The following is a 17,442-nucleotide window of genomic DNA, read 5'->3' on the forward strand; positions in this document are numbered from 1 at the left end:
CTAGTTTGTCGTGAGAATGTGGGCTACCTCTCCGAGCTTCACGTTCCCCATCTGTGAGTCAGGCATAATAATACATTCTACTTAACAGAAGATTGTGAGGACTACATATGACAACATATGTAAAAGCCAGGCAAAGGTAAACAATCCATGGTACTTCTTATAAAAGGATGCAAATTCATCTCTAAAAATACAAAGTCTTTTTAGGAAAAAAGTTATCTCAGCCTGGGGGAAGGGTGGTTTAAAGAAGCAGGAATTCTGACTTAGTTTACAGCATACTTTTTTCCTGCATCCTGACCTTTAAAAGACAGATTTACATGGATTAATCCAAGTTATTTTTTTAAACGCAAGAGGTTCCTCCCCCCACACAATACCCCAAAATATTAGCGAAGCAGGGCAGAAGTATTCTGAATGAGAAGAGGGGAAAGAAACCTTGAAAAGGCATCGTATGTGTTAAAAGCTTCAAAAGAAACTGCTGCCTATTTATTTCTTCCCAAAACTTTGAGACGCAAAAACAACAATGATGCAAACTGTAAAGAGCTTAGCCAGATCAAGGTGTTATTACTGAAAGTCGGAACAACCTAAAGACTCCATTTAAAATTAATAGTAATAATAATAAACACTTGTTGGAGGTCCTTCTGAGGAAGAGGGGGTGGTATTTGAGGGAAAGAAATGGGATTAACCACTTCTAAAACAATTTTTGTTGTGTTTCTAAGCCTATAGCAGTTATAGCTGAGTTCGCAAATCTTAGTGTGTCTGCCAAGAAGACACACCAAGTCTTAAGAATAAGGCCCTAGTGCTTTCTCCCTTAGTGCTGAGTAATTTCAATATCGCAAGCGCTGGTAAAACCATTCCAGGTTGCATGGTGTCTTCCAGCCCTTTTTCAGGACTTTGGAATCCCAGTCAAGTCCTAGACGAGAGCTTATTCCTCCTTGGATGGACTGTGACTGGGGAGAGACTAGGCTCAGGCGCCAAGGCACCCAGGGCACACTACTGTGACCTGCTGTAGAGTGGAACCTGTCCTACTCAAGAGCAAAGACTCCATCTACTGCCCTCCTGTCTCCTCCCTGTTCTTCCTCCTTTTTGTGGACTGTAAATGAAGGTGTATCTCCTTTCCAGTTCAGAGAGGACAGCATGCAGCAGCACCTGGCTCCAAATGACCTCAGCTCCCATTCTGACTGTCCACCTTGGGTCCCCTTTTTACCCTGTAGCAAGCCAAAATCTACATCAATGTCTGGCCATCACACACAGCATTTCAAAGTGCGCATCCAGAGTCTGTCTATGGGGGCTTGCCACAGGCTTCTCCTATCCAACATTTTCCTACTGGCCCCCCCAGAGCCTCTTGTATAAACAGAGACCCTGACCCAGTTGGTCTCTTAGGCACCCAGAGTAGGTTTCCCAATTTAATTGTAAACGCTGAGGTCTGAAGGTCTCTCAGGAGGGAAGAACTCAAATGCACCATGATGCCTGAGGATCCCTTGGAGGTTATAAGCTTATAAGCCTTTGTTATAAGACAAAAATATCAAAGTAATTAAAAGTCAGGCCTCCGTGTCGGTTGTCTGGGTTTGAATTCTGACCTGGCTTGGTAAAATACGGCTTTGGGCAAATTAAAGTGAGGTTGTATGCCACAACATCAGTGGGGCATCTGACAAAAAAACAAGCCACTTGCTAATGATTATGTCAGAATTTCCATGCCCTTTCTTACCTAGCTTTTCAAGGGATTGAAAGATGCAGGAACTGGGCAAGAAGGGCAAAGAGGTAGGAAGCGCTAGAACTACCAAGGCAGAGAAAGGCATGAAACCCCCTGCGCCTGCCAGCATATACTTTCATTCAGAAAGCAATTTTTTATTGTCTAGTGCCAGGCACTGAACTAGGTTTCAGAGAGTCGTTGGAACAGCACACGGTTCCTGCATCCAGGAAGCTTGTAGAGCTTCAGGAAGAACTGCAGGGGTCGACTTTATTCACGTTTGTGTGGGAAAAAAACTATTGCTAAAGACTTCTCCGGAGGGGTCAGTGAATGAGAAACAATATAATAGCCTTTGCACAAACTGAGCCAGGCAGCGCAGCCTCTGCTACTGCACACAATAACAGGAGTTTCGGTCAAGGCCCAAAGGAAAGTTCCAGAAGTGAACACAGGCCTTAGGACTTCAGTCTGTCGGAGATCGAGTCACCGTCTATCCAATCCAGATTTTGATCCACTAGCTGATGATTAGACATCGAATTATGTAATCTGCAAGGAAAAGGAGAGAGAAAGATTTTACCGCCGATTTAAGCGTTCTCCTTTTTCCTGTTCGTGGCTGTTTTATTCTGCACTTCAGTTCATTCAATGCTGTTTAACCTCTGCCCAGCAAGAGTAGGGGTGGGAAGGGGGCGCTCTTCCCCACAGGACACGAGATGCCCCCTAGCTGCTCAGCGGAAGTGGGCAGAGGCAAGAGGCTAGCAGCTGGACCACTTGTGCTGGAGTGGTAAAGAACTATCATGAATCCAGTTACTGAAAGTATCAATTTCTGAACTCACCGTAAAGAGGGCAAACACCGCAAAGTAGTTAAAAGTCAGGCATTCGCATCGGATGTCTGGGTTGGAATTCTGCCCTGGCTTGGTAAAATATGACTTTGGACAAATTAAAGTAGGGTTGTGTGCCACAACGTCAGTGGGGGCGTTTGGCAAATAATAATCAACAGCTATCATTACTGCCATTTTCAGAGTATTCAGAAGGTTGTGCAGACTGACAGAAGGGTGCCAAGCATTTTTGAACGTGCTAGATTAACTCTCATATAAACCAGCAATAAAGGAGATGAAAAAGGTGTTCATTGTGCATCCTTGGACCTAGTTGCCACGATAGAGGTGGCTCCAGGCAGCTGCACTCATCTCTGGAGCCTCTGCAGCCCAGAGAGGTGCGTCTAGCCTCTGTGACCGTTTGAACCCCTGGAAATGGTCAACTCGCTGAAGAACATTGACCTACTCTTCACTGGGGAAATTGGGCCTTTGGTGGCTCCTCTACATCCAGACCTCTCTAGGGAAGTGAAGGAGGATGTAGTAGGAGAAAGATTATATTCACTGAGAACCTCCTGTGTGTATGAACACTTAATTCAACATTATGATTTTTATGACAGTTTCCAAGTGATGCCATCTTCATTTTACAAATGAGAAAGCTCAAGTGTTAAAATTTTAAATTGCTCAAAATTCCATTACAGATGTGACTAACTTCAAACCTGTGCTCTTACTATAATAACACGTTGCCAACCTCTTAAACCTTGAACTCCCACAAAGGAAGGCAGGCAAGCAGGGAAGGAGGAAGGGAGAGGAGGAGGAGAGAAAGGAAAGGAAGAAAACCTTGCCACAATTACAAGAACCATTCTCCTGTAGCAGAAATGCGTATAAAAGTTATTTAAGTTTTTAAAATTCATGGCTCAAGATTCTTGGGCCAACTTTTTTTGTAAAAATGTGGCTTTATGAGTTACACCGGAGGTGGAAGTGTTGCTGGGGAGAACCTTAGACACCAAAGTTGTGGGCGGATGGCACAGGTCTGTGTGGGGCTCATTCACACTGGTTAACAACCTGAGCTGAGGGTTCTCTTATCAAAATCTCATCCAATTCTGCGAATAGGAGGCTCGCAGCGTCCCGCTTCTCCCTCTCACCCCATCCCCAGAAACCAAGAAAACCAACTGGCGCCTGCCTTTTTGCACTTAGATAAAGTTTAGTTTTCCTGCCACACTGGCCCAGTTGGGCTTTCAGACATCCCTGGGGAAGCGGGAAAACGGGGATGTGGAAGGGGAGGAGAAGCCTATAGAGTCTCGGTTCCATCTTCCTTCTTTATCAGCGAACTCAAGGCTATATCCGCCCGGTTAGCCTGGGACTTGTAGGGAAACGCGGTAAAGGGAGGCGGTTAAAGAGTTGGATTCTCTCTCTCTCTCTCTCTCTTCCCCTCCCTCTCTCCCTTCCTCCCTCCACCTTGGACTTTGGCTTTTACAGAATTATCCAGGCAGAGTTCTGTAGAAACAGGTTAGAATCAGGTTTCCATTGGTCCTGATTTGTTTATCATTCTAAACGGTAAAATGCATATAAAACCGGCACCTCCAAACCACAGGCGTGCTTAAGGCGCGATTGTCGGCTTGGAAATGTCACAATGAATAAATGGTGTAACGGGCTTTAGCGTTTCGCGCCATAGCATTTAGCCGGGAGGCTTTCCAGGCTGCCCTGCTTAATTTCGGGCTCCGTTTGGTTCCTAATTTTCTCTCTCCCATCCTCTCTCTTAGACTGGAAACGCTTCCCCTATTCCTTCCGTAGCGGACGGGGAGAGGTTACTGGCGCTCTGCGCAGCGGCTGAAAAGAAACACCGAGTCACTGGCGCAGGCTTTTGGTCGCAGAACTTGGCTTTCCGTTATTGGTTCTCCAGAACCGCTCGAGACAACTGGCCCCATCCGGCGTATCAGACTGCAGTGAGGAATGCCGCGGGGCGGGTGGCGAAGGCCGGGTCTGCCCACCAGTGGATTCCCGGGTGTCCCGCGTGGAGCAGGCTTGCCTAGCTGGGAAGCCCATCAAACCTCAGTTTTGGCCCACAGTGGGAGAGACCTGTGGGTCCCAGACGGAGGCCCTCGCCCGTTTTTGGCGACCTCCACTGACGTGAATAAACGCGCCCCTCTCTTACCCTCAGAAACTGTGGGTGGCAAGGTCTAAAAAGGAGTCTGGGACCGGTAAGTCCCAAGCTGAGCGCGTTTACAGCTCTGCCATCCCTGAGGGGTTATGCAGGTTCTGAGCAGCGCGAGTTTGTGGAAAGAACCTCTAGAAGCAATGTCCTAAAGTCTTTTCCCAGACTAATATTTATAATGGTTACGCTGGGGGGGAGGGCAAAAATCCAAAGACACCGTCTCCTAACCCTGAACCAACTGTGACAACCGCAGTTTCAGATTGGTTTTAGCTGAGATTTCACCTTCAGGGATCGAAGGAGTCGCCACCAGAATTCTGCCGGAATCTGTACCTCCTTATGGTCGCGAAAGTCTCCCCATCCTCCACCGCCTCCTACAGTCCTCTGGCCCACTGTACCCTTGGCGTTGGTGCCCCGGAGGTGGGCGGTGAGGGCCGCGGGCCGGGTAAAGCTCGGATCCGCAAGAGCAGGGCTCTGGTACTGCGCCTGCAGGCCGCCCGGGAGTCCTGGATGCGCCTCCTTTGACCACGTTTTCTCCCAGCCTCCAGCTGTGCCTCGCCCCGGTCTCCACAGGTCTGACCCAGGCGAGTTCCTAGAAGGCGGGCGGGAGGAGCCATAGCAGGCGTATTTCGGGGATCCGAGTTTCCGGAGATTGCCTGAGCACCGCGGAACCTCCAGGTTAAGTTCTCTCAAACGTGTGGTTACTCATCCCGAGGAGCTCAGAGGCAAAGGGTTCTGTAGTCAAGTTGGTGGGGACTTTCCCTACTTAAAGTTATAATTTGCTAATTCGGATCTATTGCTTTTAAATATCGAGTTCCAGAGACCTCTGTCAATGCAGGCTTAATTTCATCCCACTGATGAAGGATGTTTATAAACGGCGCCTGCAGTGCGAGCTGGGTGTGAAAATATCAGTTTTATGCCTTTTGATAAGAATTACCGAGGCGGAAGGCTTATTAGACGATTACAAATTTCGCAGCTGCTCGCAGCCCAATTAGGCAGCTCTTCGGGTGAGTGGAAGCTGTGGGGGTCGGGGTGGGTTGGTGTTCCCTCTCTCCAGCCCCGGACCTCCAATCAAGGCCTGGCTCCACAGGATCTAGACCCCTTCCCTGCCCCCATCGGTTTTTAGGGAGATGCACTCAAAGCTTCCCTGGAGCAGGAAAGGCACAGCCTGGGACAGGAGGCACTCGGAAGTCTCTCAGGCTGTCTTTCCCATGGGCTTGCAAAAAGCCCGGTGATCCGCGGGTGTTGGTAGACACCTTGGGTGGGCCTGCGGTCTCTGATTTTCAAATTTTCAATTTAGTAGGTAGGAACTGTCACGACGCAGGCGATTGCTTTTCCACCTGTGGACACACAAGATAATGTTTTCTTGATCAGAGTCTTCGTTCAAAATTGGAATCAATTGGAGTTTGGGCTAAAAACCCTCATTTCTAAGACCAAACAAACAAAAACAAAAAACTCTTTTGATTTTTAGCCCAAGTACCCCTGTAAATTAGCAAGGTACTTTTGCTTTGCCCCAGCCGAGGACGAGCGCAGGTAAGAGGTGTGACGCCAGCTCCAAGGAACCCGGCCACTATGAAGAAGCTATACCTTCCTACGCCAGCCCCTGACAAAAGGTCAGAAGGTCGTTGTAACCCAGACCGACAGGACGATCAGCCCTGGCATTCATAGCAAACACATTCCCCTCTTCTTGCACACTTGACCCCGAGCCAAAGGCTTATACCGCCAGGACATAGAAATTGACTCACCGCCCAGAGGTTTACAGTTCAAGGATGGGTGCGCGCAGCTGCACCATGGGACAGGTCAGCATCCCACAGGCGCCTGGAGTAAAGCGAGGCCAGACCAATCTTTCAGGGCTTCTGCTCCTGTCTGACGACCATTCTTCTTCCCCAAGCCCAGAAACCTCTAAAAATGAATTATTTTCTCCACTTATGCAGAGATAGACGCTCTTAGATCAAGATTAGTATTTTGAAAACCTGATTGAGAGCCGCCTGATTAGGCAAGGGTGGGTGGAAAGACCGCATAAACGCCCGCACCCCCGCCCTACTTCCCTAACACAGCTCTAGCTCTCTCTGGATCTCCAAATGACCCGCGCGATAAATTCTCCTCGATAGTAGCCAGACAGTACCCCAGATTCACTTTAAACCGCCCCCCCCCCACACACACACAGAGTAATTAAATATCCAAACTGGACCTTTATGTTTAATTCCACTTTCAACGAAATCCTGCTCTATACACGACCTGATGGCGCCAATGTTCTGCACGACTCTGACTTTCCATTCAGAAGACTGGTCTCCAGAACGATGCTATTTCATGGAAAATGCATTATGTGAATTTCCCCACCACCCCCAATACCGATTTTTGCACTTGATGAAAAACACAAGTCTTTCTGGTTCCCACGCACAAGTTAGCTTTTTGAAAAGTCAATCCACCCTAATCTTTCAATTTTCTAAGAGGGCACAGATTAATTATAGCGTCTCCTCCCTTCGCTCAGTAAATTTAAACGAGATCTCCCAGAGAGGACCTGCAGGGGGATGGCTAATATTAACTTGTGTGCAGCTGCGCGAAAAGAAAAACAATGGCGATAGGAAAATACTCTGAAGACTCTAGTGTTTATGGGAGAAAAATGCAATGGAGGAAAAACTAAATCTGTAGTGGGAACTCGGTCCCAGACTTTTGCGCAGGCTCACTTCATCACAGGAAAGGCTATCTATCTCCTCCGCTAGCCGGCTGCTGACCGAGCTGGGTTCTGGGCAAGATCCTTTCGATCTTTTTCTTCTACACAAATAAGGCAAGGAGATAAGACATGTGTGTGTGTGCGTGTGTGTGTGTGTTTACATATATATTTCCACGTAATTAAAGCAAAATCCTATCATTCTGTTAAAGGCCTTTAAGAAACAGACTCCTAGATCTCAGTTTCAGAAGTTTGCTTAGTTTTTTTAATGGAAACAAAAATCATTAAAAAATAATCTTTTAACCAAATTTGCCTTTATGCACTAAATAATGAAATAAAGTTTATCCCACAAAGAGTCTGTTTTAAACAAACACACCTTCCAGTCTTAATCAAAATTACGGTACCCAGAGTACCTCCCTCCGCTGCTCCCCCGCCCGCAGTCAGAACTTGAGGCAGTAGACCAAGGCTGCTAGGGCTTAAATTTTGTCTAGGAGATGAAAGAGCAATACTCATTAGCAACATACTTTTGTCTTTCTTGTGGCCTTGATTTCAAATCTAGTCGCAAATCATAAGCTTTTGTGTTGCTCAGATGTTCCTTCTTTATCTTAATGAGAAAATTTTTCGGAGAGGGAGCGCGAACTGCTAGATAAGTCAACCCCCAGGCTGCCAGGAGAGGTGGCGTTTCTCGGCTAGACCGGAGAGCTGCGGGTTTCAACAGAATGACTAAAACTTTCAAGTCACCCAGACCTCCACTTCCCCTTCTGCTTGCTGCAGAAAGAGATGTAACCTGAATCTTTGTTTAGGTTTGGGTTGGGGAGCGAGAATTTAAAAGTTATGGCAAATGCAGACAGCAGATTTTTTAAAGTCAAGTTAACAGGACATCCCCCATTTTTTTTTTCTTTGGTACTAAACCTGAAGTCAGTTAGCGTGTCCTGATAAAGATTTTAACATGTAGAGAAGGCGGGTTTTCCTTAAAGAGGTGAGGCTATTTCTCCAGGAAAAGACTTTCCCCCACATGTCCCCTCCCTTTATATTAGGTTCCACCCTCTGGAAAACAAAACTTTTTTTTTTTTTTTCTTTTCCTGGAGGGACAGAGCTCAGTGAAGTCGGGAAAGGAATTACGGTTCATCAGAAAGTGGTCAGGCCACAGCGGCCTCTTTGGACGAAGACACACTTGTAGCATTATCCTTCTCGGCATCAGCTTTTATTAGTGGATCGGGGCGGGGGAGGGGGGAGATCGGCAGACACCGACAGCCTCTGACCCTCTGGAGTTGGTATGTGATAAGCAGCCCTAGCAGTGCCATGTATTGGAAGAGCGATCAGATGTTTGTGTGTAAACTAGAAGAAAAGGACGTGCCGGAGCTGGCAGTTCCCCCTGAGAAGGTGAGCGAGCGGACGCCTGGCCAGACCCGCTGAATCGCAGCGTCCTTGAAACTAGAGTTGTTTGGGCTCCTAAACGAGGTTCAGAAACTACCTGTAACGGCCTCATCTTCAGACCTGGCAATTTTTTTTTTTTATTATTACGTAGTAGCGTTAGTCAGTAATCATTGCACTCCCTCCCCAAAAGCTCACTTAACCTGAGACATGGAGACTGTAATTTGGGACATGAAGCCTCGAGCCTAAGGCGCTCTCAGGTCCGTGTGAGTCGTGCTTTTGTTCTGTTTGCTGTGGTGATCGTGGCTGTCCGGGAGAGTGGGTCGGGAGGACTGGGCGGTTGTCGGTTGAACCGGAGACCCGGCTCGTTTCGCTAGGATGCCCGCGGACACTTGCTGGCTCTGAGGCACACCTCCCTCTGCGGGGCTCCAGAAAGGCCTCTGGGATCCCAGGGTTGGCCGGGAGAGCCATTTTACCTAAAATGCCAAAAGAAAACCGCAGGGCACAAAACGAGTCACGCGGTTTGTCTGAGTAGACTGGGGAACCTGACAAGCTCTCACCTCACTCTGGAGGCAGGACCTATGGGTATTTGGTGTTTTAAGTTTGAAATCATCGGCAGCCTGAGTGCCTCAGCAGGACCCGCGCGAGGCGCCCCTGACTATTTCTTTGCTCCGAAGCTGGTTGGGGACACCAGGCGAACACCGAGCTGTTCTGCTTAAACGCCCTTTGTGTGTGAGGACGCGGCCTCAGTGCAGCTACGCTGGGTCCCGCGTAGGGAGTGCACCCCAGAAAGGGAGGGTCTCGGCCGAGGGTCCTGGAGGCCCCCAGGTTGGTATCTTGCCTGGTGCTTCCAGAGGGAGGGAGAAGGGGAGGCGAACAGTCAGAAATGCAGAAATGTGAGCGGCTCGAGTTCGGGGGACCCATCCGCCCCCGAGCTAGAGTTTTTGGAAACGAAAGCAGTCTAACCCCAGAGACGCTGCGTTCTCGTTTAAGAACAAAACTCTTGCAAATACTTAGAAACACTTGAGTAACGCGCGTTGTTTCTTTAAAACATTTTGTCCGAGGTTGCGTGAGTTCTTTTAATGGCACAAATTAAATTCAGCTGGATATTTTCCATTATTCTACCCGCTTTTTGCGCTGGTTAAAAATAATCCTTTAGTAGCTCAAATGTTGACTTACTGAGCAATAAGTGGCAATTTACACCTTAAAGAAACGAGTGTAAATCACTCGCGACTCTAATTGCTGTAAGTTTACGAAAGAGCTGCTGGCTCGGTTTAATCTGAAGCATTTTCATTCAAATTGTCATCGGAACAAACACCAGGCTTCTTAAATCCCGCTGTAATTAGCTTTCAAGTATCCTATTAAACCTCTTCACCTTTCGGGCTATCCTATTCAAAAAGCCCCCTTTTAAAAAATATATGTGTCTTGCTCTTTTAATTGAGGTTATTAAAGAAATCAAGTTTCTTCTCCCACCCCTTCTCAATCCTCTTTTCTTCTCTCGCACTCCACCTCCCCCTGCCCCGCACCCCCTTTAGCCCGGTGTTCCCCGCTCCGCTATGATTGACGTCTGGAAAGAAAGCGCTTTGTGCGGGGATGATTGTTATTAACTTGTTATCCCCTGCCGAGGGGCGGGGAACCGAAGTGCCCGGGGACCCGGAGCCCGGGGAGCGCCGATGCGCTTCGGGCCAGCTACCGGCGCTCGGGTGGCGGCCGCCAGCGGCCAGCGAGGGAGCCTGCGCGCCAGCCCTCCTGCGGCGCCCGGGCTTAGGCGCCGTGACGGCTGCACGCGCTGCCCGGCGCTCTGAGGGCCTTCATTAGCTCGCTCCCCGCGCCAGGGCTGGGGCGCACAGGACGCTCGGAACTTCTGATCTGTTTCTCCATACTTTCTCCCCCTCCTACTCAGCAGTGCCAGGGGCCCATGTCGGAGGAGTGCGGGCGGACTACAGCCCTGGCGGCCGGGAGGACTCGGAAAGGCGCCGGGGAAGAGGGACTGGTGAGTGCGGAGGGGCTCGGGTGCCCGCAAGACTGGCCGTGGGGAGGCGGGGCAGGACGAAGGGCAGCTGTCCCTGAGCTCCTTCCAGGGCCCAGCTGGCCTCTCCTGCAGCGGACGGAGGACGGGGCGGGGAGGGTCTGGGTGGGGTGGGAAGCTTAGCTGGCCGGCGAGGAGGGCAGGACCGCAAGACTCCTGGGGTCCGAAAAGGTCAGGGGTCGGCAGCCCCGGCGGGTGCGTGGCCAGAGCTTGTACTCGGGGAAGAGGGCGAGAATCGTAACCTCAAGAAGCTGTGGGTGGGGTTGGGTGGCCAGAGGGAAGGGAGGGGAGGCGGTGGGGGCGCCCGTGTGGGTAGGTGGGATGCGAAGGGGAGGAGGGATCTAGAACCGCCTGCGCCTCGCGGTTTCCTGCAGGTGAGCCCCGAGGGAGCGGGGGACGAGGACTCGTGCTCCTCCTCGGCCCCGCTGTCCCCGTCGTCCTCGCCCCGGTCCATGGCCTCGGGCTCCGGCTGCCCCCCTGGCAAGTGTGTATGCAACAGTTGCGGCCTGGAGATTGTGGACAAATACCTTCTCAAGGTAAGACAGGGCCTCGGGCGCGAGGCCCAAGGGGACGCGGGCTTAGCGTGGGAGGTCTGGGAAAAAAGTAATGTTCCTCCCACCAACCTTTCCGTTCAAGTTCTGGATGGAGGTTGTAGGTTTTCGCAGAAAATTAGCCCAGTTTAGGGCAACTCATGCGGTGAGATAAAGTGAGAAGAAATCCCAGACTCTTCTACGTCGTTGCAAAACAGCTAATATGTGACACATCCTGGTGTGGATGCGCTGGAGTCAGCCACCGACTTGTAGTGGAAGGGAAGTGGAAAAACCCTTATCCATTCTGAGACGGAAACCTGCTTAGTTATTTTTTACCCAGCCCCGTATTATTCCTTTCTTAAACATCTTTGTTTCCTCTAAACGGACTGCGGTCTCTCCACCCCAGTAACGTCCACGCCCATGCCTGCTTAGAAGAATTTTAAGTCGGTATGTATTAACTGATTCCCCTTTACAGTGTCTCTTTTGGTGAGAGCCACTGTAAAGTAGCTTAAAGGATCTTTTCTGGACAAATTTTAAAAATACAGTCCTATGTTTTTTACAGTTACCTGAGGTTTTTGCAAAGTTAAAGTTTATAGGTGCATTTAAATAAAAACCATTTCAATACCTTCCTGCTCTTATTAAGGTTTAATACTTCTAGGCCACTCAATGCTGTCATCTCGAGTGCTTGGGGAGAAAATGGAAATTGATGTAAAGTTAGACACACACAGCCTGGGAAGAAGTGTTTCAAGTGTGTTTTGAGAGTTGATTGTCTTAATTTGTTTTACTTTTCTCTTAAAATATTGGGAAATTTTAGATTAGAAATTTTGGCAGGCCACAGTTATCCACCTCAGTGCAGACAGGATCATGGTCCCATGTGTCTTAATCAGAATATCATGGGGTTTCAACTTAAATAGCTTTTTAAAACCGCTGTTTAAAATAATGGTCTCTCCTACACTGAATTAGTAGCAAAACAGTTCACTTTCTATTCTCTCCCCACCCTGCTTAGGTTTTCAAAAGGAGTAATTATGGAGAGTATGTATTCAAAATTCGTGTTAATGGGTTTCTTTAAGTTTCTACCTCAACATAAAAAGCTTCTTCATCTGTAAAATGGGAAGGCTACCCTATAGATAAAACAGACAAAATGCCAAAAGAAGTTTTGGTAAAAAGATTTAAAAATGACTAAATTAATCTTACTTGGTGGTTGATTCTTAAAGTTGGCAAATTAACATTGGCTTTCTCTTTAAATCTGCATTCTTGAGATCCCACTTTCCATGTTGCTAAAACTGAGACTTTTGGATATTGCAAAATCATCTTTTGGGTTAAAACAAGCATCTTATTTTTAATGAGCCCTCTCAATAATTGCTGTAATCTTTAAGAATGTTTCTGAGTAGACCTATGAAGGCTCTAACACTTCACAGCAGAGAAGATACAGAAGAGTTGTGAAGTGACATTTAACACACCCTCTGAAATAGATAATAGTTTCTAGTGTTAATCGTGTGTGTGTATATATATGTATATATATACACACATATCTTTGTATTGTATAACAATCTAAGTTAAGTAAGTTACATAAAGCTTTCCTTTGTAATAGGGCAGGAGTCCTGCCAATGAAGTCTTCCATATGCAGTGTTATTGTACCACTTCTTGTATTCTTTAGTGTGTAAGTTCTAAAGCTTGATACTATATGATTGACAAAAACTGAATTATTAACTTTTTTTTTCCATTTTGAGTACTTCCTGCAGATAAGTTTGAGTTTAACTTGAGTCACTGTTTTGTTTTTTTTTTTTAAAGTTAGACCTAGTATAGAAATATTATTTGAGGGTGTAACTAATATAGAAAAACACCATCTTGCAAGGCAAATAAAATGGAGTTAGAACAGAAAAGTATGACAGGAGTTAGAAGCATCTATTGCCTTGTTTAATACTTCAGTGCTCTGTCCTTTGGGTAGGTTTTTCTGGCTTGGTCCAAGTTATATGTTTAGACATGTACAGATTAGATCAATAGTAGGTTTATAGTCTCCAGAATCTCCTCTCTTCACCTTACTTTACTCTCTAGCAAAGAAATTGAAGATAAAGAGACATTTTAGGGGGAAAGTAAACTTTGAAAAAAGGTGACAACCAGGTCTGGCTTTAGAAGGGAGTAAGAGAGAGGCCATGGCTCTTGCCCTAAATAAAACCTTGCTTTAAAAACAAAACAAAACAAAACAAAACAAAATCCTGGGTAAGACTGAAATACAGAAGGCCCTAAACAGTGGAATTTTAAAGGAAGCCTGTTTTTCTAGAGTTTATACTGATTGGTTCCATTTTAGGAAAAAAAAGAGGAAAATACTTTTTTATTTCCAAGATAGTATTCAACATTGTTAATATTATTTATTCCAGTTTCCTCAGATTTATTTCTGTTTTCTTTGTTATTTTAAATATTGTCTATAGTGAGCATGTAAGTTCCAAGTTCTTGTAAAGACTAAAACTTTTCAAATGTCATCAAAATGAGACCCTCATTAATGCTTTGGAAAGAGACACATAACTGTAATTAGAAGTCTGTAAAACTTTCAGCTTCGAAGTACCTTTTATATATCAGAGAAAAACATGTTGAACAGTAGTTCTAATTTGATAGACACGTAGTCTTTATTATGGAATAGTTGAGCAAAAACCATATCTCACAGTCATTTATTTCCCTATTTTAGTCATTGGATCCATTTTTAGGGTGTAATTGGTGTTTTTGTATGTTACTATTCTTTTACATGAAATTCAATTAAGCATAAATCAGGTTCTTGTGTCCACTTAACAAGAGCAAACTTTGGGAGCCTGCATTGGATGCAAGCCAGTTCTATCTAATACACATCTTCATAATCCAGGGCTAAAGTTGTAGCTCTTATAATATAATGGCAACAGTATAAAGTGAGAGTAATTATGACTTGTTCCCTGGATTGAAAGTATTTCAGGTTCCTATTTAGAAAGTATAAAATACTGACCTTATTAAATACCATCTTATATTTTACTACTTGAAGTGTAAGTGGAAAACAATCATTGGGTGCTTTTTTAGAACCACTTATGATTAAATTTATTTTTTTTCTCCTGTAGCCAAATCAGTAAGCAGTTTTACCAATATACTTTACTACTTAACTTCTATTGTTTCTGTACAATGTTTAATGTTAGAAGAGAGCACAGGTTTCTGCTACATCAACATTTAAATTTATCTGAGCAATTTCTGTCCTGTATGGGTAACTATCTCACAAAACCACGTTTTCACTTTCTTTATTGCTCTGTTTAGGGAGTATACAGTTTATAATTGTTTAGCCAAAAAATAGGTTGAGAGAGTGTGTGTTTGTCTTCTTTAACTACAAGGTTTCATGGTGGGAAGAACTTGGTAAAATATAACAAAAAAACCTGCATGTAGGACTTTAAAGTAACCAGATTATTCCCTGTGTTCATAAAGATTCCATTTAAGAAAGAAAGGAAAAGCAACCTGAATTCTTCAAAGGAATAGAAAATATTATAAACACAAAATGTGGCACATATTAGTATAAATTTTTGGTTGAGGTCTAAAAGATAATTATGTCCAGATACATGTTTATAAAAATGACACCTTTTGGATGAAAACATTCAGAGCATGTGTTAATATATTAAGGGGCCAGTTTTTAAAATTGCCGAATACACAAAACCAATGAATACTTTTCTTAAATATGGTATTACAGTGGCTTCTCTTCCCATCACAGGTGAATGACCTATGCTGGCATGTCCGGTGTCTCTCCTGCAGTGTTTGCAGAACCTCCCTAGGAAGGCATACCAGCTGTTATATTAAAGACAAAGACATTTTCTGCAAACTTGATTATTTCAGGTATGCTATGAAGCTTTTTCTTAGTAGATACCGGAAGAAATTATTATGCAAAGAGGCTTTTGTAATAGGCTTTTTCTTGTTCAGTTTTATTTAATGAAGCCCAGTTTTTCATATTTAAGAAATTTCAAAATGAGAGTGCTTTCATGTTTGAGACATAATGTGTATAAATAAGCATGTTTATCCTTTTTAGGAATTCAGTAGACAAAAGTTAATTTTAAATAATACTTTCACTTTGGGGAGTGAAAGTTTGAGGCATTACAAACAGGGAAACTTTTTTGCTGTGCATAGGCAAAAAGTATGAAAAACAAGATGACTTATGATGAAGCCCCTGTTTGGTGGGAATGGTTAGATGAAATAAAATCATTATGGGGGAGAAAAATCAAGATTTTGTTATGCTTTTACCAGTTTACCATAGAATGATCCCTACTTATAAACCTATACAATTCTAAGGGTTTGGACACCATGATAAACCATAGTATTCAGAAGAATTGACCATTCTTGTATAAATACACCAAATCTAATTCTGCCTCAAACTATTTATTTTGTCCAATCTTCAGTTTCTGAAATTAGATGAGATTTTAGATGAGATCTGAAATTAGATAACATTTTCTCTCCATAGTTTAAATGTAAAGTTTCTTCCAAGATATAATTCTGTATGAACAACTGTCTAGAAATTAAAATATTTCTCAAGAATGACTTTTAAAAATTATAACATATTTTCTTTATTTACTTTTCTAAATGAAAAAATGTTCATTGTGATGGGGAAACTAATACTATATAATAAAGGTTGTAATACTAATTATGTTTATACTCCATTTCAAAAAATGATTTCAAAGAGTTTAGTGATTAATTTGAATAAAAATTGCTAGGTAGTTTAAAATAATTTATGAGACCTAGAGTCTTTTATAAAATCACAGAATTTTATAATTACCAAAAAGGCATATTTCTCAGCAGGTTTACTTTTCATTACTTTAATATTAGTAATAATTTGCTTCCTCATTCATTTGGGATAGGCTAATCTTAATTTTTTGTGGTAACTTAAAGCCCTTTGAAAGGTTTGGTTTGAAAGATTCGACAAGTGAAAGTCTAGTTCTTTAGGATTTTTAAACTCCTTGCTTCATGTCATATTATATTGTGAAATTTATCTTTAGAATTCTGTTTTTCAGAGTAACTAAAAAAACAAGTGGTAATAACTTTAAAGATATATCTATCAATAAATAGATACTGACTAATCTAGTGTGATTTGGACATGCAGGGCCACGACTGTGATTGTGATAGGAGACATGACAAAGAGTTTCCAGTCATTCAGGCTGTAAGAAAAAAAGAACTATTTACATATAACTTTGGTATTTTAAGATTGACCTGCATTTAATGTCCAGTTAGGACTCTGAAAATTTAGAAAATATTTCCTTCCTCCTATGGAGAGCAATACAATAGCTTTTTCACCAAAGGAAACATTTCTGACTTTTCCTTTCTCGCCCACCAGGGTGAAGAATTTCTGTTATGTACATTCTTTGATAATTCCAACATTAAATATTTATGTATTTTAACATCTTAAAAATAATATTTAAATCATTTTTAGTCATCTTAACTTGGTTTTAAGAAGTCATTATATCTTCAGTGTTTCAGTATAAATATATTCAGCATACTTTTGTACTTTTAGATTTTCAGTCTGCAGAGTGTGTGTGTTTATCTTGATTCTTTAAATTTGTAAATGTACTGATATTTGATACAACAACAGGAATTTTAATAATCATTTTAAAAGAAAACTTTGATCTTCTTTTAGAGGAACAGAGGAAAGGTCTTATTTTTATTAACAGGTTTGAGTTGTGACCCTGTCTCATCTTGATTGCTTACTATACTGACGTTTAGAAGAATAACTGATTCTTGTTTCATTCTCACAATATTTAAATACTTAGATTATTTCAATGGCATAACATAATGTGCTGGTTTAATATTTGACTGATGAATATCTCACCAGGCATTAAAATATTTACCTTCTACACCTCTATTTAATGTAGAAGGTATGGAACTCGCTGCTCTCGATGTGGGAGACACATCCATTCTACTGACTGGGTCCGGAGAGCCAAGGGGAATGTCTATCACTTGGCATGCTTTGCCTGCTTTTCCTGCAAAAGGCAACTTTCCACAGGAGAGGAGTTTGCTTTGGTGGAAGAGAAAGTCCTCTGCAGAGTGCATTATGACTGCATGCTGGATAATTTAAAAAGAGAAGTAGAAAATGGTAAATATTTACTTAAATACTTTTGAGTCTTTTGAGACAGTAAATACAGGAATAAAAATAACTTTTCCTAAGGTAATCTTAATGCATTATTTTGTACAACGTAGAAGTGTGGTAAAA

At 43.8% G+C, this 17,442-nt stretch overlaps 1 protein-coding gene and 1 long non-coding RNA gene across 3 annotated transcripts in view; one reads left to right on the top strand and one right to left on the bottom strand.

Annotated features, from left to right (window-relative positions):
- Positions 1-1,805: 1,805 nt before the first annotated feature.
- LOC105538070 lies at positions 1,806-7,079 on the bottom strand. The gene is made up of 2 exons (XR_001005836.1): positions 6,834-7,079; positions 1,806-2,227 (listed from the first exon to the last, which is right to left on the bottom strand). It is a non-coding gene; the product is annotated as an uncharacterized LOC105538070 (long non-coding RNA).
- The window catches only part of LHX8 (LIM homeobox 8), a 33,060-nt gene continuing 18,039 nt past the window's right edge, over positions 2,422-17,442 (top strand). The window contains exons 1-6 of one of the 2 annotated variants that reach the window (XM_011977798.1): positions 2,422-2,596; positions 4,254-4,758; positions 10,594-10,680; positions 11,091-11,252; positions 14,962-15,083; positions 17,105-17,325. In XM_011977798.1, coding sequence (XP_011833188.1) covers positions 4,741-4,758; positions 10,594-10,680; positions 11,091-11,252; positions 14,962-15,083; positions 17,105-17,325 — 610 coding nt within the window. In that variant the 5' untranslated portion in view covers positions 2,422-2,596; positions 4,254-4,740. Of the gene's footprint in view, positions 2,597-4,253; positions 4,759-8,886; positions 8,954-10,593; positions 10,681-11,090; positions 11,253-14,961; positions 15,084-17,104; positions 17,326-17,442 lie in introns of those variants that run through there. The other variant, XM_011977802.1, reaches the window with a different exon arrangement.

This window comes from Mandrillus leucophaeus, unplaced genomic scaffold, assembly GCF_000951045.1.
Source record: "Mandrillus leucophaeus isolate KB7577 unplaced genomic scaffold, Mleu.le_1.0 Scaffold103, whole genome shotgun sequence".
Taxonomy (NCBI): domain Eukaryota; kingdom Metazoa; phylum Chordata; class Mammalia; order Primates; family Cercopithecidae; genus Mandrillus; species Mandrillus leucophaeus.